The sequence below is a fragment of the Schistocerca nitens genome, chromosome 2 (assembly GCF_023898315.1).
Source record: "Schistocerca nitens isolate TAMUIC-IGC-003100 chromosome 2, iqSchNite1.1, whole genome shotgun sequence".
Classification (NCBI taxonomy): Eukaryota; Metazoa; Arthropoda; class Insecta; order Orthoptera; family Acrididae; genus Schistocerca; species Schistocerca nitens.
Genome location: NC_064615.1, coordinates 599,050,050 through 599,073,545, shown reverse-complemented (window position 1 = coordinate 599,073,545; position 23,496 = coordinate 599,050,050). Strand labels below are relative to the sequence as shown.

Below are 23,496 nucleotides of genomic sequence, written 5' to 3'. Positions count from 1 at the left end.
GCGCTAAAGACCTTGCTGTCAGGCGCCCTTAATACAATCTCCATCCAGCCAGCCATCCATCCATCCACTGGTGTGGTACCATGCCCAAAAAGCATAGACTGCTGATCAATGGCATTATACTGTGTTCAACAATGAAACAAACTTGTGCACTACCCGAACGTCCATCGTCACTGCGTATGGTGGCGCCCTGGGGGGAGATTCCATTCTTGCATTATACTGGAGAGGCACAGCAACGTCATGGTGTGGGGAGCCATTATGTATGATTTAAAGTCATTGAGGTAACTCTTGATGGCACAACATTACATCACTAATGTCCTGCGAACTGACATGTTACCTTGCATATGATGGTATATTTACTACACTCATTTCACCCTATTCTTAATATATAAATGGTTATCACAGTTGTGGAATAGGTTTGTATAACCAGCATTTTGTTTCCAGAGAAATTCTTTGTAACCCTTAGTTGTGACAACAATATTCAAGGAAGAAATAGTCAGTGGATTCACTGCTCAAATAATAGCGTGAATTGAGGCACTGTCATGTAGTTAGAGATCATTATCTCATAGACTTCAGCACCTGAAATGTCCACATAAATCTTGGCCATAATTGATCTTCGGAAAGTGAACATAGAAACAATAGAAAACCATGAAACTCATTCAATGTCACAAGGTCATCTCCATGTTCCATAGAATAAAGTCTGACACTCAAGTTTCTTCAAACATTATCCACTTATCATTAGTATTTGGTACTACACATAACTGAGATTTAGCTATTTTCCTCACTTCTGCTGATGATGTGTTACTTTGCAGGAGTCTAATTGCCATGAGTCTGATGATGACCTTGTAAGCTGAAAACCAATTAACTGAATAACGCTGTAGAACATTGTCAACATAGTGCTTTTCACTTAGAACTTCTTGTCCTTGAACTGCTTCAACAACCAAATCATGTGACCATTGGGTTATAACCTGCTCTCCAATTCTCAGGGTCTACCATACGTCAGGGATTTGCCCACAAACCAGTCACCAACTGGAGTAGGCATTGCCTTATTTTTTGACTTTCTTAATTAAAGTTGCAGAAAAATGCTACATTTATGCTGCCTTAAAGACATTACTTTTATGTTAGCTCATTCTTACGTATCTTCTTGGTGGAACAACTTGCTGTTGCTTGTACACCATATGGTGCATGGCAGATGGTACCTTGTACCATTACTAGTCATTTCCTTGCCTTTTCCAGTAGCAAACAGAGAGAGAGAGAGGAAAAAAAAGGGCTACCTATGTATCTCTGCAGGAGCCTGAATTTCTCATATCTTCCTGATCCTTACACAAAATGTACGTTGGCAGAGGTAGAAACATTCTAATGTCTGCTTCAAATGTCAGTTCTCTAAATTTTCTCAGTAGTGTTCCTCAGAAAGAATGTTTCCTTCCCTCATTCCAGAGATTCCTATTCAAATTCCTGAAGCATGTCTGTAATACAGTGTAACCCTGATTTTACATTCCTAGAATTAACATTTCTCCCCCACTTATGACATTTTTTATCACTTCCGTCAACTTTCCTGTGTTCACAGTGTTAATTCGCACCCAATTTTGTGTTAACATATTCGTAATTTTCCCGCGATTTACACTTTATGAATAAATGTTCATGGAGAAAATAACTGATGTAATTGACATGAAATGATGCTGGTATGCCATTGGCCATGAAGTACTGTTTACAAAATTACGTGCTTAAATTTCTTGACACTAGGGCACTGTACTCACTCTACTCAGTAGATCTGAACCGGTAAATGGGTAAAAGTTGCAGCAATTCGTGCCGTATGTCCTGCCGCTACCAAGCTCTACTCGGCATGGTGGCAGATGGGAGTAACTAGGTTCATTTGAATAAAGATACAAGCGATCACAACCATTTCCAAACTGTTCCTACTGCACATGTGTGGCTTTGTGATTGGTGGGATCATAATGACATCTTTGTCAAATCATATTCAGCATGTTTCATCATTTGGCCACTTACACTGCTAGTTGACACCTTCACTAATTTTGCGTTACTCAATGTTTTTGTTGTAAATACAGACACAGTTATGTATTTTTTCATGCTTAGCAAGACTTGTTTTGAGAATTTATTCTCATTCCCAAGTGCAATATTTATGTATGTATTTTTTGTGATGTTTCACAGACATACAATGCGAGTGATAGTTTTCATATGTACGGTTTTTCTACTTATTTGAGGAGGCACAGTACCTCATAACCTCAGAAAGACGACTACAGTGCAAGAGACGCAGAACTACACATATGCAAACACCACGCAGAATACTTACATAAATATGTGTACTTCACAACAAGAAAAAATTCTCGAAATGAATTGTGCTAAGAATGAGAATGAAAAATTATGTAAGTGGTCCAGTGTTTCAATATTTAAATAATGAATGACAGTTGCAGACATTCCAAAAATATTGATTGTGATATACGAAATTAAGTTGAACATTTCTACTTCCCAGACAGTTACCAGTTCCAGATACACCAGCAGTTTTTGTTAGTTAATAAACATGTATTAGATAATAGACAATTCTTTGACACGTATTTGGATGCCTTTTACATATAAATATCTTACATAAAGTGCAAGAATGAAAAGGGGGATCCGATATGTAACTTTCATTGCTTAAAATGTTGTATCCCACATTTTATATTTTCTAATATTTTATGCCATTTCTTTTAAAGTCCCTTGAAAAGTGCAGAAGAGGGGTTTCACTGCTTTTCTGTGTTGATGAAACCTGGCAGTAACAAATCTAGTAGCCTGCTTCTGAACTACATTGACGTCTTTCCTTAATCCAACCCTGTGAGGTTCCCAAACATTCGATCAGTATTCAAAAATGGGCCGCAATAGTGTTCTGTATGTGGTCTCCTTTACAGATGGATTGCACTTTTCTAAAATTCTCCCAGTAAACCAAAGTCAACCATATACCATCCCTACTACAAGTCTTACATGCTCATTCCATTTCGTATCACTTTGCAGTGTTATATTTAGATATTCAATTAACTAGACTGTATCACGCAGTCCACTACTTATGCTGTATTCAAATGTTATGGGTTTTTCTTTCCTACTTATTGTGGTGTTACCTTTTATTTATTATCTTCTTCTCATTATCTATTGAAACAACATCGCCTTGTAACGTAATTTTAATTTTTCACCAAAAGCACATTCAACACAGCGGGAAAATACACGTCTTTCGTATCAAGACAAGAGAGAGAGAGACATCCATTCGTTCTTAAAAACAAAAAAGCTACGCAAAAATAAAAAAAAAGAACAAAATTATTTACAAAATCGGTCGCTGGCGCAGCGCTCTTCTGCGTGCGCGATCGTAAAATATAACTTTGTATTGGCGGAGGCGCGGAAGTCAAAGTACCATTACAATGCCTCCTCTACTGACACGCTCCGCAAGCGAGCGTGGCAGTATAGAAAATTTACATAGATACATACATATATGAGAAAATAAGAAATTTACATATTACAAAAAAATATTTCTGAGCACAATGTTCTTTGCATATCAGTCTTTGTATACAGTCTTTTTGGTGTGTACCTTCTTTAGGAGTCGTGACATTAATGTCTTTGAATTGCAGCGTATTATCGTTGCTTAGTACAGCGTTTGAATTCAGTTCACATGATTCGTGTTTACAATGGAATTAATTCGAACAATAAATGTTTCTATTATATTGCTCCAATGTCTTTAAACGTAGTATCGGATTCTGAGTGTGTGTGTACTGCCTGGATCTCTTGCGTGTGACTTGAAAAAAAATCCAAAGTTTGTTCAATGTGTCAACATGAAAATGTGATCTCCAGCAGTCGAATTTTGGTGGCGTCTACCGGGGTATAAATGGTCAGTGAGGGCACAGGAAACACCTCACTGCCTACGACAGGTGATGAGCTTGTCTTTTACACCAACCTGAAGACCTGCCGGCTTCCACAACACCATACACTTCAAAGCATATTGACACTACGTAAATATTGCTTGACCAGTGTTCCATCATGTTGGTTTCTTCTTTGCATTTGCAGTTCCATTTATATGAATCATGTGCTACATGCACAAGTCCTTTGCAGCTCATTAACATCTCCTTAAAATACATTTCTTGATATAGGAAGTACATAAATATACAAATATTTACAATTAATCATTACATGAGATACATTGTTGTCATACAGTACATATACAGAATTAAATGAAAAATATAGTAAATTTTTACGTTACATTCAATACCATTGTGCTGACATGTGAATTACATTACATTCAGATTGCAATATACATTTTATTTATTTTATTTGTTAGCTCCCCCCCCCCCCCCCCCTTTACACTTGCAACATTTGAAGATAATTGTGGCAACTCGCTAGAATATTCAACTTAAAATTCATCTTGCCTCCTGGAATAAAATTTACACATATTTCAAGCTTCAAGACAGCCCTCTGTAGGAGGATAGGTTCATGGGATGGTTGCTGACTACTTCATAAATACTAGTAAAGTCATCCCCTACAATGGACTACACAAAATAAAATATGATAAATAAAATACATGTTAACTTAATATAATGTAAAAGTTCCTATACCTAATACCGTTTCTAAGTGTGGTGTCCCCACTATTGCTGTTTCTAAGAATGGTACCCCTCTATCACCATTTCTAAGAGTGGTGCCCCTCTCTCTCTCTCTCTCTCTCTCTCTCTCTCTCTCTCTATATATATATATATATATATATATATATATATATATATATATATATATATAGTTCAAGTCAATCATGTTCCTATAAAGTTTGTGTAGTTCATCTCCTTCCTTTCATGAGTATCAAGTAATGTAAATAAATGTTTTACTTAATAGATAAATAAATCTTCTTAGATAATTGCTGCTGTGTTCCATGCTGTATATCCATTCTGTATTTACCTTGTGGTACCTGTAAAATTCTATTCATAAATAAATGTGTGTGTATGTCTCTCCATACTGTCAGATAATCACGAATTATATAATGTCAAATATTTTATCAACATGTATAAATTTTTCTAAGGGAGGGATGAGAGTATGAGCCGCAACAGAGGACTGACGTTTTGTTTTCTCCTTATTCTCCTTTCTATTTAATGGTGCATTAGTTCAGTTCAGTAGACGAGCTTTAATTATGTCACTAGATGACTGCTAAATATGTTCTCTTAAATAATTCTTCCAATCTGAAGTGTCAAGCCTACATAACTCCAAAAATTTCATTACAAGTTCCCATTAGATTAGTGTTAAAGTGTTATAGATTTAAATCTTCTGGTATATTTCCAACAGTGGCTGCTGTAAATAATTCTTTCCACATAAATCTATACTTTCACCTTTAGTTATAAGAATATATAAGACACCACATAAGTTATTATCTCAGGCATACCAATCTTTCAATAAATAATTTTCTTTCCACTACTTTCATTCTGTATTCCAAGAGTACATGTGATATAGCATTCAAATCTAGTTTCTCTTCTCTCAACATATTCTCAATCACTCATAACATTCTCACCTATCCATTATTCATTCTTCACAAAATAATATACTTATTCCTCAGCATTATATATATATATATATATATATATATATATATATATATATATATATATTTTCCTTTTATTCATCACCACTTTACCTCTCTCCATATTACTATTTATCCTCTTATTAAACTAAAATTACATTCACTCATCTCATTCAGTCACTCACATCACTCATATCAACATTACTATTATCACATGCCTCCTAAAGAAAATAATTCTGTTCAGTTCTCTGCCTCCTCTAATGTGTATATGCCTCCTCTAATGTGTATATGCCTCAATAGCAACTCCTCTTATAACCAAATATCTTATTAGCTATTGGATGGTTCACATTGCTTTCTAGACTTCCCTGCATTCATTAGATTGTAAGTATCTGTATAAATTAAATGTAGGCTCATCATAACTGTATATCATATTAATTATCTTCTTCTCATTGGCTAACATTTTACTGTATGTATTTTTTCAAATGTCTGTGTGGATGTAGACCTCTGGGTTTGTGTGTTAATGGATATTCTAATGAATAACAGCCAGGGTGTGGAATATTTGCAATTCGGTATGGTCCAGAGTATAAGATCTGCCATTTCCTGTTTAAATGTTTCAGTTTTGTGGGTTTAGGATGTGTTCTTAGTAAAACTAACTCATCAACTTGAAATGTTTGTGCTTTCCTGACACCTCTGTCATATTTCTGCTTTCTTTCCTTAGCTTTGTCACATAATGTTGTGTAAGCTTGTCTTACCTTTTCTTCTAAACTAACATGATTTGTTGTTGCTGTAAGTTTAGGTAGAGGGTCTGTCCATTCATTTCTTTCTGTTTTATCCATAATTAATTCAGTTGGTGTGTATCCAGTAGAAATGTGAGTTAAATTGTTCACTATTTGTTCAAATGGTGCTAGGTATTCTACCCATTTTGTGTGCTTCTCTGGTGTGTGTGTTCTCATAAACTGTCCAAATTCTCGAAATGTTCTTTCTACTGGGTTTCCTGCTGCGTGAAATCTTGAAATTAAAATATGTTTAACATTCTGTTCTTCAATAAATGTCTTCCATTTTAAACTGGTAAAATATGCTGCATTATCCGTGATCATAACTTCAGGTTTTCCTATTCTTACAAAATAATCTGTTAATAGACGTCTGGTAATAGCAGTGGTAGAAACTGAACGTAAAGCATATAATTTTAAATACTTTGTGAAAACATCTAACACAGCAAGGATGTATTTCATTCCTCCACGTGCTTGTGGATAGGGTCCTGCAATATCTAAAGAAATTAGCTGTAATGGCCTCTTAGGTATGATTGGGTGCAATTCATTCATGCTTGTGCGATTAGAATATTTGGCTTTCTGACATATGATGCATTTCCTAATATTACTCAATACTCTTCGCCTTAAATTTGGAAAGTAGCAATATTGTATAATCTTATCTGTACATTTGGTTACACCATAGTGTCCCCAAGTTCTGTGTGTAAATAAAATAAAATCATCAACATGAGCTTCAGGTAAGCAAACACACCAATGCTGTGATTCAGGGTTTCGTCGGTGGAATAATACTTCTTTGTGCAACGTGTAATATTTTTCAAGATGTGGGTCTGTTCCTGCACGTAATTTATTCTTTATCTGGATCCACCTGGGATCATTGTCCTGCAATATGGCTAACTTCCTGCACATGTTTTTGTAGTAAGGTGCAAATGTACCGTCATACATGAGTAAAATTTTAAAATCTGATGTTTGTTCTGTCACATCTGAAAATTCTTGTAGGCCTTGTGGCAAACGAGATAGAGCATCAGCTATAATGTTGGATTCTCCTTTTATATATATAATATCAAAATCATATTCTTGTAGTGATGCACACCAGCGTGCAAGACGTGGATGTAATAACTTGCATGATAGCAGGAAAGAAAGAGCTTGATGATCAGTATAAAGCTTAGTACGTTTTCCCCATAGAAAGTAGCGAAACTTGCGAAACGCCCATACTATGGCAAGTGTTTCGCGCTCGGTCACTGAATATGACTTTTCGCATTCAGTGAGCGTGCGGCTAGCAAAACTTATAGGTTTGATGACCGTTTGTTCATTTTCTACATGAATTTGGAATAAAAATGCTCCGAGCCCATAGGAACTTGCATCTGTTACTAGGCAAAAGTCTGACGTCATGTCAGGATGACATAACAACGGTGCATTAACTAAAGCATTCTTAATCGCTTCAAAATCTGTCTGACAGAACTCTGTCCATTTCCAAATATTATTTCTTTTGAGTAAAGATAGAAGATGTGGACTGTTCAGAAGGTGGTAGGGTACAAATTTCCTGAAGAATGAAGATAGACCAAGAAAGGCTTTGAGTTGTTTACGATTCTGTGGGGATGGAAAATTCTTTATTGCATCACTTTTTCTTGAGTCTGGATAAATGCCTTCAGTTGATATGATGTGACCAAGGAATTTGATTTCTCTCCTCCCTAATTTCGTCTTTGATAAATTGATAGTGACACCTGCGTCAGAAAATTTAGTCAGAAGTTGCTTCAAAAGATTTACATGTTCTTCCCAAGTAGTGGTGGCAATGACAATGTCGTCAACATAAACTGTGATTTGCGATAACAATTGTGGTCCAAGAACAGCATCTAAGGCCTTAATAAATACTCCAGCACTCACTCGTAGACCAAAGGGTAGAACACAAAATTGATAACTACGCCCCTCACATAGAAATGCAGTGTATTTACGACTGTTTTTATGGAGGTTCACCTGCCAAAATGATGAGCGGAGGTCGATATTGGTTAAATACTGTACATTATGAAATTTTAAAAGTTGTTCTTCCAAATGAATAGGTCGTGTGTTGATTGGGATTATAACTTTGTTAATTTCTCGTGCATCCAGCACTAACCTTACACTACCATCCTCTTTATTAACTGCTAGGATCGGACTGCAATATGGTGAATGTGACCTTTCAATGATACCCCAAGCTTGCATTTTTTCAATCTCTTTCAAAACTGCGGGTTTCTTTGACCAAGGAATATTATAATATGTTCTACAGTATGTTTTGTGTGGTTTAACATCCATCTCATAAGTATAGCCTCTAATAATTCCAGGTTTCTCCACAAATACCTCAGCAAATTGCTGCAAAACTTCAAGTAATTCAAGTTGTTGTTCCTTCGTCAGATATTCAGATTCTGTGCATTTCTCATATAAATTATTAGGTTTAATTCCCTGAGATATAGCTTCATTAAAAGTTAAATCACATATGTTTATTGCTGGTGGATACAGAAAATGTAACTGTTCAAATTTACCTTGTTTATTGGTTAAGTTTTTACCCTGTGTTAACTCTATTGTCAGTTGTTGTTGGTTTACGGTTAAATGACATTTCCCTTTCCCTAAATCTATGATTGCTTGATATTCATTCAAAAAGTCAATTCCTAATATGCAATGCATAACTAATTTGTCTACTACCAGAAAACTGTAATTGAGTGGTATATTTGAAAATGTGAAGTTAATTAGCACTTGAAATTTCACATTCTTTGATTTGTTACCGGTGGCACTTATAATGTGACAATTCTGTACTGGCAATGTTTGTATGTTCATTATTTGTTTGAGTTCATTATATAAGGACATTGAAATGACACTTGCTGCTGCTCCTGTATCTAACATTACTTCCACTTCATAACTACCAATCATAACTCGTGTTATAGCCTGAATAATCTTCTTTGTTTTACTGTTACTATTAAAATCTACATCCTGATATAATTCTTTTTCTATTTTCTTACTGTCATCATATCGGAGAAAACAAATCGTCGGTTCCGTTGCGCTCTGCTCCCTATTGACCGTAACTCGAGCGCTTAGCTCAGTTGTCGTTCGTTTTCCGGCAAATTCGGTTGTTGCTGCGGGTTGGGTTCATTGCCCAACTCAATAATATTTACATTTCTGTCGCGCGTCACCCAAGTATCAGCTGTTTGGTTGTTGACATTACCCCGCGTCGCATTGGGAGTTCCGTTAGGTACAAATTGAGGGTTGCTGTATTGCCTGTGTCGTGGCGGTTGTCCATTGTGATTTCCCCATACATTATTTCGCCCATGACTGTAACTGGTATTGTCATTACTGTTATTCCTGCAATACATGTTTGGGTGTTGTTGGATGTTGTTTCTCTGAAAATATCCTGGATGGTACCTGTTATCGTCTCTTCTTTGATCTCTATAATTTCGGTTCGTTCTTCTGTTGTTATTTTGAATATAACTGTTATTGTTCTGATTGTAATTACTGTTCGGATAACCATTATAGTAATAATTACTGTTTCCTTGCCAATGCTGCGAGTTGTTTCTCCTAATATTAAATGGATTTGTCCCAGTGTAGTGCGAATTGTTTCTTTGAGTGTTTTGTTGTGGTGTCGGAGGCGGATTCCAATAGCCTCTGTCATTTCTGTTGTGCGTACGCGAATTGCTTGGATGGATCGGATACAATTGATTGAAATTCCTGATCTCATCTCTGTAAACAACATCTATCTCATCAACATAACTGAAAAAATTCTTTATGTTGTCCTCGGACACTCCTATTAATTTATCACGGTAAGGAAATGGTAAGTGGCTTTTAAGTGTTCTAATTACGTCTGGTAAATCTGCTGGTTTTGTCCAATATAATGTTTTGTCTAGGTAGCGTTCAAAGTATTGTCGTAAAGTCTCTTTCTTCGGGTTGTAAATTTCTGGATTGTATACTTCTCGTTTTAAACTTTGCTGTTCTGTGATCGACCAGAATTCCTCAAGAAATGCTTGTTCAAACTGTTCAAATGTTAAACATTGTCTTTTAATTGCTGCTCCCCACTTAGCTGCTCTTCCACGTAACAAATTTGTAACATATCGAATTTTGTCGGCCTCCATCCAATGTCTCGGGAAAATACCATCAAAAGAGCGGATGAAAACAATAGGATGCACTTTGTCTTTCTCATCACATGAAAATGTCTGAAAGTATCCATGTCGTACTAATGTTTCATCAGCTACTTCCGATGGTATTATGGGTCCTGTATTTTGTGTCAAACTGTGCATAGTATGTGGTGATGTCTGATAGTAATTTTGATCTTGTGGTAGCATTGAAAATGGTTCATTGGGATTTGTGTCACTCATTGGTAATTCTATTTTCGGCTGTGTGCTGGGTCTAGCATTATTATGATTCTCATTTATGTTTTGGTTGTCTGTTATGGGTTTTGGTATCACTGACGAACCTGGTATTACATTCTCTTTAAGTTTACGTACCTCTTTCTGAATATTATCTGTTTCTCCCTTTACTTGTTCCTTTGTCTTATCTAAAATGATCTGTGTCATTGTCTCAAACTTCTCATCTAAATAATCATCACATAATTTGCATTCATGTACAAGTTTTTCTGCTAGAGTTGTGTCATTCTTTAAAGATGCTACATCTGCTCTGTCTTCAAGCTTTTCTAACTTTTCCTGTAAGGATTTCTGCTCCAATGTTACATCATTTAATCTGTCTGAAAGGTTTGTTATCGTCAGGTCTAAGTGTTCTTGGTTTGTTTTTACGGAATTGTGCGACTGTCGTAATTCGTCAACTTGGGTACTGGTTTTCTGTTGTTCAAAAACTACTGTTAACAATTTCTCATTACATCGTTGTAAGTCAGTTTTTGTCTCGTCACTGAATTCCACAAATACCTTTTCTTGTCTCGTAACCTTGTCTGATAAATCAGTAAATTTCCTTCCAAGACTACTGGTGGTTTCTGTCAAGTCGGCAATTTGTCTCGATTGTTTTTCAAAATTTTGTTTTATGTCCCGTGTCAGTTCATCGAATTTAGTGTCAAATCTTTTGTCTAAAGTGTCAAATTTTTTGTTTTGGTCACCAAGTAACTTCAGGATCTGGTTGAGCATGTCAGAGTCCTGTGTCTTAGTTTCGTCATTTTTTCGTGCCTGATTGATGTCTGGTTCTGAAGTTGACGTTGTCAATGTCACGTTTTGCCGCGTAGTACTCACTCTCCATTCGCCTGTATATCTGTTTAAATATAGGGGTTGTTGTCTTAATCGATCCGGTAAAATTATGTCTTGAACATCCTCCCTATTAAGTTCAATATTCATTTGACTGTCGGACATGTTTTGCAATGTGTCACTTTCACTAAGCTCGTCCGCGGAAACAATTTCTACGCGTCTAGCGTCCATCTTGCGATTTTCATAATTAATTGCAAATAAAATTTTCCAATGGTAAAAAAAATTTTTTTTTAAATATGATATGTTGAAATCTGAAATTTCTCTTATGGAAATGGATATTTCTATATGATTTCTAATTAGAAATGGAATTATTAAACTGGTACTGAAATTTCCCTCTCACAATAATAGTAGTAAATCAATTTTAACTACAATTTGAAAAAAAATTTCGAAATAAATGGATCGGAATAAAGGAAGTACAGATGGCTGCTTGAAACTGGAAAAATGTAAATTTCTGTACTCACCAATTTTTTTTCAGTCTTATGTTGCAAATGTAGCGTCAAATATAGTTTTCAATCCAAAATTTTTCTTTCGCGTCCGTGCAAATTATTTTATGGAACGTTATCCTTTTCCCATTTTTTTTTTTTTTTTTTTTTTTTTTACCAAATTAATTTCCTCAGCGTGAAAATGAAAATTAACAGGGAAAACAATATTGTTGTAAATTTCATGCACGTAACATTACAATTGAAATGAATGAGACTTAGTCCAAATTCATTTTCTGATGCTATTAAGTGGTTAAAATTAGATAAAATGTCCAAAATTTATAATAACTGCACCTGTATCAAATCCAAACTGCACTTGTATCAAATCCGAACTGCACTTGTATCAAATCCGAACTGCACTTGTATCAAATCCGAAGATTGCAAGTCCTGTCACTAGGACGCCAATTGTGGTGTTTCCTTTTTTATATATTATCTTCTCATTATCTATTGAAACAACATCGCCTTGTAATGTAATTTTAATTTTTCACCAAAAGCACATTCAACACAGCGGGAAAATACACGTCTTTCGTATCAAGACAAGAGAGAGAGAGAGAGAGACATCCATTCGTTCTTAAAAACAAAAAAGCTACGCAAAAATAAAAAAAAAAAGAACAAAATTATTTACAAAATCGGTCGCTGGCGCAGCGCTCTTCTGCGTGCGCGATCGTAAAATATAACTTTGTATTGGCGGAGGCGCGGAAGTCAAAGTACCATTACATTATCTTCATTAATGAACATTTGTCTACATTTAGAGCTAGCTGCCGTTCATCACTCCAACTACAAATTTTGTTCAGGTCATCTTGTATCCTCCCGCAGTTGCTCAATAATGACACGTTCCCATGCAGCACAGCATCATCGGCAAACTGATATAGATTGCTGTTCACCCTGTCTGTCCGATGATGATTGTATGTAGAGAATAATTGCAGTCATATCACACTTCCCTGGGTCACTCCTGCATGTGCTCTACTCTGTTGAACACTTGCTGTTGAGGGTGACATACAGGATTCTATTAGTTAAAAAGATTTCAAGCCACTCACATACTTAGGAACTTATTCCGTATGCTTCTACCTTCATTAACAGTCTGCAGTGGAGCACTGTGTCAAATGATTTTCAGAAATCAAGGAATATGGACTCTGCCTGTTGCCCTTCACCCATGGTTTGGAAGATGATATGTGAGAAAAGGGTAAGCTGAGTTTCACAGGAGGAATGCTTTCTAAAATCGTACTGATTTGTGGACAGAAACTTTTCTATGCCAAGGAAATTTATTATATTTAAACTGAGAATATGTTCAAGAATTTTGCAGCAAAGTGTTGTTAAGGATACTGGTCTGTAATATTCTTACATATAGGAGTCACCTGCAGTTTTTTCTAGTCAGTTCGAACTCTGTGCTGGATGAGAAATTTGAAATAAATGCAAATTAAGTAAAGAGCCAGTGCTGTAGAGTACTCTTTGTAAAATGGAATTGGAGTTCCATCCACAGCTGATGGCTTATTTGTTTTCAACTCTTTCAGGTGCTTTTCTACATCAGAGATGCGTGTTTACTGTGTTGTCCATACAGGGGTCTGTGTGATGGTAAAACAACAGCATTTAGTACAGTCCTCCTGCGTGAAGAGTTTCTGAAACTAGAAATTTAAAACTTCAGCTTTCCTTTTGCTGTCTTCTATTGCCACACCAGAATGGCCAACAAGTGACTAGATAAAAGCCTTCAGGCCACTTATTGATTTTATGTAGGACCAGAATTTCCTTGGGTTCTTGAAAAGATCTTTCGCAAAGGTATGTCATGGTTGTATGAGTGAAGCATACAGACACAATATCTCCACTAACCTTTGCCTGCCATCATTTGCGCGTTCTCTTTTGAACTGAAAATGCAACTGTCTTCACCTCCTCAGAATTTTCCAAATGTTGTTTTTAACCCTACAGTGGGTCTTTTCTGTCCTTAATCAGCACGCGTTTGTCAAGAGTGTAATATACAGCCTGTATAAATTTTGTCCCTAATTCTCTCGTACTCGAACTAAATGATGTCCATTCATTGTGTAAGTGGGTTGCTAACAGATGCTTATCTCTAGCAAAATACTCTCCGAGGCTTCTTGATTGATTTATTAACTTTGGTAACCTTGGTCACTATGATGGCACTATCACTAGCTCATAGGGACTGGACAGTGTAGCATCTATTTTTGTCAAAATTTGCATTTTTATTTTATTTTGATTTTATTTTTGCTGTAATTTGCATCTATTTTTTATCTGTAAATGATTAGAGACACAAATTTAAAATGTCATACTACATGAGGTAGGGCAAAGCTTTAGTGCTTGGAAAATAACTGTTAAAAAAAAATGATGATTGGGAAATTTTTTGTCTGGAATATTTGCTTTTCCTAAAACTTCAACAGTTGTTTCTTCTTTAATGACCTTGGTTTTCTTTTTAGGCTCTATTTAAGCTTTCGACAAATCACTGTTCTGTTGAGAAGCAGTAGCATTTTCTCTCTAGGAAACTGAACATGTCTCTGATTTAAGGTGTTTCTTGACATTATTTGTCATTTCCTATCCAATTCCATGATCACAAATTTAATTTTGACCTTCCGTGGGTATTCATCACCATGTGACACATACTTGACAATACTACAGATAGAACCAACACGGCATTTAATGTAGAAGTGGAACCAAAGGTAACTATTCAAACATTAATGGAAGAATTTTGAATCTATTGAAATACATGACAGGTTTTGTTTTCCAACTGCAAAGTACAGACACTATGTAGTGGTAGAGGCCTATGAACATAAACAAACTAGCATTTCACCCGCCAGAGGGGACACGAGCGGTCCAGGGAAACAAGCCCTGCCTCTCTCGTATGGTAGCAACCTACACCCTTGTTCTGCAAAAGCAGAACTAACACATTGTCACAGGGATTGGCAGTCTCTTCTGGTGTTGTTAGGGTTGTAATTGAAATCCATGATGGGCCAGGAATAGTCACTTCACTCATTTCAGAATAAGAAAAGAAAGCAGCGAGGAACACACAATACGAAGTATTTGCAAAAAGCTAATTTAGAATTGCTTGTTGAGGTTGGAGAGTATTGTTAATGGGGTAGTTCAGGCCCATCCTCTTTTGGTGTTTGACACAATCACAGTTCAAAACATCGAAAACCTAAAACTGCCGTGTTAAAAGCATCTACATAACAACAAAGTTGTGTGTTTCTTTGTTCATAAATGCTAGGTCCCATGGCTGAGTCGGCTGAGTACTACATTGCATTATGCAGAGTGTATCTTAAACAGACCATTCAAATGCACACAGTTGGCATGGCACCATAACATTGAGCACACTGGTACATCATTGCATTCCTGCACTTTTTATTTTGCAAACACTTTCTTATGTACATTATCTTTCCAAACTGGGCTTCGTCAGATGATATACAGGGTGTTACAAAAAGGTACGGCCAAACTTTCAGGAAACATTCCTCACACACAAATAAAGAAAAGATGTTATGTGGACATGTGTCCAGAAAAGCTTAATTTCCATGTTAGAGCTCATTTTAGTTTCGTCAGTATGTACTGTACTTCCTTGATTCACCGCCAGATGGCCCAATTGAAGGAAGGTAATGTTGACTTCGGTGCTTGTGTTGACATGCGACTCATTGCTCTACAGTACTAGCATCAAGCACATCAGTACGTAGCATCAACAGGTTAGTGTTCATCACGAACGTGGTTTTGCAGTCAGTGCAATGTTTACAAATGCGGAGTTGGCAGATGCTCATTTGATGTATGGATTAGCACAGGGCAATAGCCGTGGTGCGGTACGTTTGTATCGAGACAGATTTCCAGAACGCAGGTGTCCCGACAGGAAGACGTTCGAAGCAATGGATCGGCGTCTTAGGGAGCACGGAACATTCCAGCCTATGACTCGCAACTGGGGAAGACCTAGAACGACGAGGACACCTGCAATGGACGAGGCAATTCTTTGTGCAGTTGACATTAACCCTAATGTCAGTGTCAGAGAAGTTGCTGCTGTACAAGGTAACGTTGACCATGTCACTATATGGAGAGTGCTACGGGAGAACCAGTTGTTTCCGTACCATGTACAGCGTGTGCAGGCACTATCAGCAACTGATTGGCCTCCATGGGTACACTTCTGCGAATGGTTCATCCAACAATGTCTCAATCCTCATTTCAGTGCAAATGTTCTCTTTACGGATGAGGCTTCATTCCAACGTAATCAAATTGTAAATTTTCACAATCAACATGTGTGGGCTGACGAGAATCCGCACGCAATTGTGGAATCACGTCATCAACACAGATTTTCTGTGAACGTTTGGGCAGGCATTGTTGGTGATGTCTTGATTGGGCCCCATGTTCTTCCACCTACGCTCAATGGAGCACGTTATCATGATTTCATACGGGATACTCTACCTGTGCTGCTAGAACATGTGCCTTTACAAGTACGACACAACATGTGGTTCATGCACGATGGAGCTCCTGCACATTTCAGTCGAAGTGTTCGTACGCTTCTCAACAACAGATTCGGTGACCGATGGATTGGTAGAGGCAGACCAGTTCCATGGCCTCCACGCTCTCCTGACCTCAACCCTCTTGACTTTCATTTATGGGGGAATTTGAAAGCTTTTGTCTATGCAACCCCGGTACCAAATGCAGAGACTCTTCGTGCTCGTATTGTGGATGGCTGTGATACAATACGCCATTCTCCAGGGCTGCATCAGTGCATCGGGGATTCCATGCGACGGAGGGTGGATGCATGTATCCTCGCTAACGGAGGACATTTTGAACATTTCCTGTAACAAAGTGTTTGAAGTCACGCTGGTACGTTCTGTTGCTGTGTGTTTCCATTCCATGATTAATGTGATTTGAAGAGAAGTAATAAAATGAGCTCTAACATGGAAAGTAAGTGTTTCTGGACACATGTCCACATAACATATTTTCTTTCTTTGTGTGTGAGGAATGTTTCCAGAAAGTTTGGCCTTACCTTTTTGTAACACCCTGTATACCAGTAACCAAAAATTGGTTAAATTTTCAACTTTTATATGTGGAAAAAAAGCTATTTCAAACTATCTCTCATAAAATAGTTCATCTGGATACAGTCTGTTATGAAGTAGTGTCTATTAGGTAATTTCACATTTTCCTATTTTGAGGCAGGATTTGCATCTATATTTGCATTTATTGCAAAACGTGAATTTTTCCGGTCCCTACTAATCCATATTTCTATGACACCATTGATAATTTCAGGCCTATTCGTAGCTACCAGGTCTAAAATATTTCTATTGCATGTGGGCTCTCGAACTAGCTGCTAGAGGCATTTTTCAGAAAATTGTTCAGAAGTACAATTGTCCATAACCCCTACATCTACATCTACAAGGTGCATTCAAGTTCTAAGGCCTCCGATTTTTTTTCTCCGGACTGGAAAGAGATAGGAACATGCGCATTGTTTTAAAATGAGGCCTCGTTCATTGTCAATACGTCCCAGAGATGGCAGCACTATACGGCAGATGGAATTTTACCGCCAGCGGCGAGAATGAGAACTGTTTTAAATACTTAAAATGGTGACGTTTTCCTTATTTGAACAGCGTGCAATCATTCGTTTTCTGAATTTGCGTGGTGTGAAACCAATTGAAATTCATCGACAGTTGAAGGAGCCATGTGGTGATGGAGTTATGGATGTGTCGAAAGTGCGTTCGTGGGTGCGACAGTTTAATGAAGGCAGAACATCGTGTGACAACAAACCGAAACAACCTCGGGCTCGCACAAGCCGGTCTGATGACATGATCGAGAAAGTGGAGAGAATTGTTTTGGGGGATCGCCGAATGGCTGTTGAACTGATCGCCTCCAGAGTTGGCATTTCTGTGGGTTCTGTGCACACAGTCCTGCATGACGACCTGAAAATGCGAAAAGTGTCATCCAGGTGGGTGCCACGAATGCTGACAGACGACCACACGGCTGCCCGTGTGGCATGTTGCCAAGCAATGTTGATGCGCAACGACAGCATGAATGGGACTTTCTTTTCGTCGATTGTGACAATGGATGAGACGTGGATGCCATTTTTCAATCCAGAAACAAAGCGCCAGTCAGCTCAATGGAAGCACACAGATTCACCGCCACCAGAAAAATTTCGGGTAACCGTCAGTGCTGAAAAAATGATGGTGTCCATGTTCTGGGACAGCAAGGGCGTAATCCTTACCCACTGCGTTCCAGAGAGTACTACGGTAACAGGTGCATCCTATAAAAATGTTTTGAAGAACAAATTCCTTCCTGCACTGCAACAAAAACGTCCGGGAAGGACTGCGCATGTGCTGTTTCACCAAGACAACGCACCCGCACGTCGAGCTAACATTACGCAACAGTTTCTTCGTGATAACAACTTTGAAGTGATTCCTCATGCTCCCTACTCACCTGACCTGGCTCCTAGTGACTTCTGGCGTTTTCCAACAATGAAAAACACTCTCTGTGGCCACACATTCACCAGCCGTGCTGCTATTGCCTCAGCGATTTTCCAGTGGTCAAAACAGACTCCTAAAGAAGCCTTCGCCGCTGCCATGGAATCATGGCGTCAGCGTTGTGAAAAATGTGTACGTCTGCAGGGCGATTACGTCGAGAAGTAACGCCAGTTTCATCGATTTCGGGTGAGTAGTTAATTAGAAAAAAAATCGGAGGCATTAGAACTTGAATGCACCTCGTACATTTACATCCATACTCTGCAAGCCACCTGAAGGTGTGTGGCGGAGGGTACCTTGAGTACCTCTATGGGTTCTCCCTTGTATTCCAGTCTCGTATTGTTCGTGGAAAGAAGGATTGTTGGTATGCCTCTGTGTGGGCTCTAATCTCTCTGATTTTTATCCCCATGGTCTTTTCGCGAGATATACGTAGGAGGGAGCAATATACTGCTTGACTCCTCGGTGAAGGTATGTTCTCGAAACTTCAGCAAAAGCCCATACCGAGCTACTGAGCGCCTCTCCTGCAGAGTCTTCCACTGGAGTTTATCTATCATCCCCGTAACGCTTTCGCGATTACTAAATGATCCTGTAACAAATCGTGCTGCTCTCCGTTGGATCTTCTCTATCTCTTCTATCAACCCTATCTGGTACGGATCCCACACTGCTGAGCAGTATTCAAGCAGTGGGCGAACAAGTGTACTGTAACCTACTTCCTTTGTTTTCGGATTGCATTTCCTTAGGATTCTTCCAATGACTCTCAGTCTGGCATCTGCTTTACCGACGATCAACTTTATATGATCATTCCATTTTAAATAACTCCTACTGCGTACTTCCAGATAATTTATGGAATCAACTGCTTCCAGTTGTAGCTAAATGATAAGGGATCTTTCTTTCTATGTATTCGCAGCACATTACACTTGTCTACATTGAGATTCAATTACCATTCCCTGCACCATGCATCAATTCACTGCAGATCCTCCTGCATTTCAGTACAATTTTCCATTGTTACAACCTCACGATATACCACAGCATCATCCGCAAAAAGCCTCAGTGAACTTCCAATGTAATCCACAAGGTCATTTATGTATATTGTGAACAGCAACGGCCCTACGACACTCCCCTGCGGCACACCTGAAATCTCTCTTACTTCGGAAGACTGCTCTCCATTGAGAATGACATGCTGTGTTCTAAATGCCCCCTAAATGCCCCTAACCCCTGCAATGAATCCATTGACATCCCAGTCTATACTCAGTAGGTTAAAGTCGCCTCCCCCTAGTATTGCATAATCTGTGTATTTGTGCACTACTGAGCATAGTCTTTCTCTGAAGGACGTGATGCAGTCGGGTGACCGGTAAAAGAATCCAGAAATTAACTTGATTTCTCCTAGACTAGTCGTAAATGTTCCGATAACTTCTCAGTCACACTCAAATTTGCCCTCAATAGAGAAAATATTTTTGTGAACTGCAATGATCACTCCCTCTCCTATGGTGTCTAACCTGTCTTTCCAATATACGTTCCATGAGTCACTAAATATTTCAAAGCTTTCTACTTCCGGTTTCAGCCAGCTCTCAGTCCCGAGAATAATTTGAGCACGAAAATTCTTCTGAAGAGCAGTAAATTCAGGAAATTTGTTCTGAATACTTCAACAATTTATTGCTAAAATTTTGACATTTGAAGTGCATCTACTCTGAATGCAGTCTGATTTCGTTATTTGCATATCGACTGGCAAGTGTTCTTAAGAGTACCTCAAACTACCACCTAGTGCACTCCACAAGTACTGCTACCTCACCAAGTAGCTACTTCCTGTATATAGTGCACCCCTGACCTATCGAGGAGAGTCTTGCATTTCTCTACGACATGACACGTGTCCAGAAATCTGAAGCAAAGACTATCACTTTCTGAGATTTGGCTAACATATCTTTAGGTTTGGCTGACCATTAGCTAACATATCTTTAGGTGTCTATCTTGTGAGCTCAGCGGATTCTCTGATGCCATGAAATGACAATACTTGGTGCCAGATAACGTTTTGGCCTATAAGACATCCCTTGAGATCAAAACTCCAACAAGAGGAGAAATCCTCTCAGCCTTGTGACTGTCAAATTTTCCTGGATACAACATACTCTGGATAGACTTTCATATGGTCTCCAACTAGGGAACTTAATACCATCTACCTCTGCTGCAGAAACCAGTGAATGTCAAAATACAGATGGACAGTGTTACTACCTCACAAAGATGCTGTGCATGTTGCCATTATACACTAAGCTGACAAAAGTCATGGGATAGTAACACACAGCGATACACAGATGATGATAGTATCATTAGGGAATTCAGTATTCTTATATCCACTGTGTCGAGAGTGTGCCAAGAATACCAAATTTCAGGCAGTACCTCTCACCACAGGCAACACAGTGGCCAACAGTCTTCACTTAAGGACCATGAGCAGCAGCAATTTGCATAGAGTTGTCAGTGCTAATAGACAAGCAACAGTGTTTGAAATAGCCACAGAAATCAATGTGGGACACATGACAAATGTACCCATTATGACAATGTGGCAAAATTTGGCATTAATGATCTATGGCAGCAGATGACCAGCACTTGTGGAAATAGTCATTACTTGGATACAAAAACTCTCTCTACAAGTAGGGGATATTTTCAGTTTTCAGTTAGCCAAGAAGTAGTAATTAAAGAAGACGAAGGGGGAGGAGTGGTAGACTTTTGGTGAAGGTAAAATGGAATCCTACCCTCAAAACTGAAATTAACTCATTTTTCTTACAAAAATGAGATTTTTTTATGGAAAACAAATATCAACAGCACAAACTCTTTATTTCACAACATAACTTGTCTTAATCAAAAGAACAAGAGATAATTTACTGTTTGTGCACAACGAGTTTCATTTGCAGTAGACACAACCATATTGTGGGATACCTGCATCGCTACATTCACTGTGAGCCCCGTACATGCAGATCATACATTGGACCCACAGTTTACCAAATCTGGAGTCTGTGACTGCCTCTTCATGTTGCATCCTCTTGCACATGACCTCCTTCCCCTGCAGGTACATCAAAATCAAGAGTGCCTGCTTAAACATTTTGAATATTTTCATCAGATGAGGATTAACTATGGGGTGAGGCTTTCGTTTTCTTCAGTTTTGTCATGATTTCTCTTCAGGTTTTGAGAGAGTCTGCTGATGTTAATGAAGTGTTATTTGTGTTGCCAGCAGTTGGCTCTTCATACATTTGAGGAAGTGGTATAGCTAAATCCTGTGTGAAAGGGTGACTTTGTTTGTTGTGGTTAGTAATTTGGAAAGCCATTCGACAAATATCCAACCTTTTAAAGCTGTAGAATTCTGCCCCCACTGAAAAAAGATAATGCATCAACTCTTTGTCCATTTCATCTTTGAGATCAGAATATCACCCAGTTTCCTTCTTAACTGCAGGTGCATCTTTATCATAAGCCAGCTATCTGAGAGTAATTTTTTTTGGTGATCTTAAGTTTATTCAGGCTCATTTTCTTTTTGCAGATGGCCAACTCCATTTTACTTTTGTCCCACTCTTAACTCTTTTTTATTTATTTCTCTTTGGACAGCGCTGCTCTCAGCATTCAGCAACAAAATATTCAAAATAAATACCTAGAAATTAAGAGCAGAAACATAAATAAATAAATTATTTTATATTTAAGTAAAGTACATTTTACTGTGAATCAAGCTGAAAGTGGTTGATAGTATGGAACCATATGTAGAAGGGATTCCGTTTTATGTTTTCAAAAGATTCTTTATAATCAACACTAACATTTTGGAAAAAATGTTGTTGCCTTTGGTTGAAAGAGAAGATAAACAAAATTGGCTTCATGGAAAATATAGTTGAATTTTTTCATAATATTTACACATTATGAAAATTTTGTTAGCTAAACTACACATTTCAGTGTAATTAGCACAAACTATCCGTCAATAAATTTTGAAAACCAGAAAACAATCTCGGACACCTCCCATGTGAACAAGTGAAACGCAGAGCTGGGTAGGTGGCTAATTTTTTGGATTTGGGGTGCTGCACCTTCCAGCCAGAATAATGGGGCATTCCATATAAAATGTTGATTCCATATTATCACATTCTTGTGTGCATTCCTATATATCAGGATAGATAATATGAATTTCTCTTTATGCAGAACTCAGGCTGCTCTTGCTGGGGCTGTAACAATGCTGCAGTGTCTGCCAGAGAAGCTTAGCCCCGTTGTAAAACCATTGATGGAAGCCATCAAGAAGGAGGAAAATGAACAGTTGCAGGTGAGATACTCCTCTGTTTCTAATAACACACCTTCTTCTGTAAATTGTGTATAAAAAAAATGTTCATCAAGTTGTATTATAATGCTGCTGCTTCAAGTGACAGCCACTTGACATTAAATTTATAGATACAGAAATAGAAGATAGCTTTTCCCTGTAGTATTAAAATATTCTTTAAGAATATGATTAGTATTTCAAGTTTAATTAATGTGATTCTCTTAAATTATTGTTGTCTGACTTTGTTGCAGAGCCTGGCTGCAGAACACTTATCTCGTTTGGTCGAATTGTGTGTAAACAGAATTCCTTGTCCAAATGCTAAAATTATTACAAATCTTTGCACATTTCTTCGCTCAGATACAGAATTTTCTCCACGCATACAGGTGAGCTATGTGGGTTATAAGGATTACTCGTATACACATTAAGACTTTTTGCTAAGGCAATGTAGAGTGTCTATCTCCTTGATTTAAAAATAAGAAGAATAATATAGAGTTTTCTGAGTGCTGTGTAAATTAAACTGCGACTGTGTGTCCATGCAATTGGAGATTGTTTACGTACATAGGGTGTCCCAGGTGGAATGGTCAGTATTCAGGGAAATGATTCGAACAATTATTTGAAGCAAAAATATCTAGTACATTTGAATTCTAAAATACGTGCCTTAAGAGCTACGAGCACTTGTTCAGAAGAAGAGATTTGTTTAACAGTAACAAAGATGAACAAGCACTCATAGCTCCTGCAATAGGCACTTTACGTCGATGTTTCATACACTTCTTTGACAAGTTTCTTGTGGTGGCTGTTTTCATGAAAGTTGT

At 37.9% G+C, this 23,496-nt stretch overlaps 1 protein-coding gene across 1 annotated transcript in view; it reads left to right on the top strand.

The window, feature by feature from the left end:
- Positions 1-23,496, top strand: part of LOC126236674 (TATA-binding protein-associated factor 172) — a 320,919-nt gene that overhangs the window by 110,375 nt on the left and 187,048 nt on the right. Inside the window, exons 17-18 of the mRNA XM_049946158.1 lie at positions 22,573-22,690; positions 22,936-23,067. Of these exons, the coding sequence (XP_049802115.1) occupies positions 22,573-22,690; positions 22,936-23,067 (250 nt within the window). The remainder of the gene's footprint in view (positions 1-22,572; positions 22,691-22,935; positions 23,068-23,496) is intronic.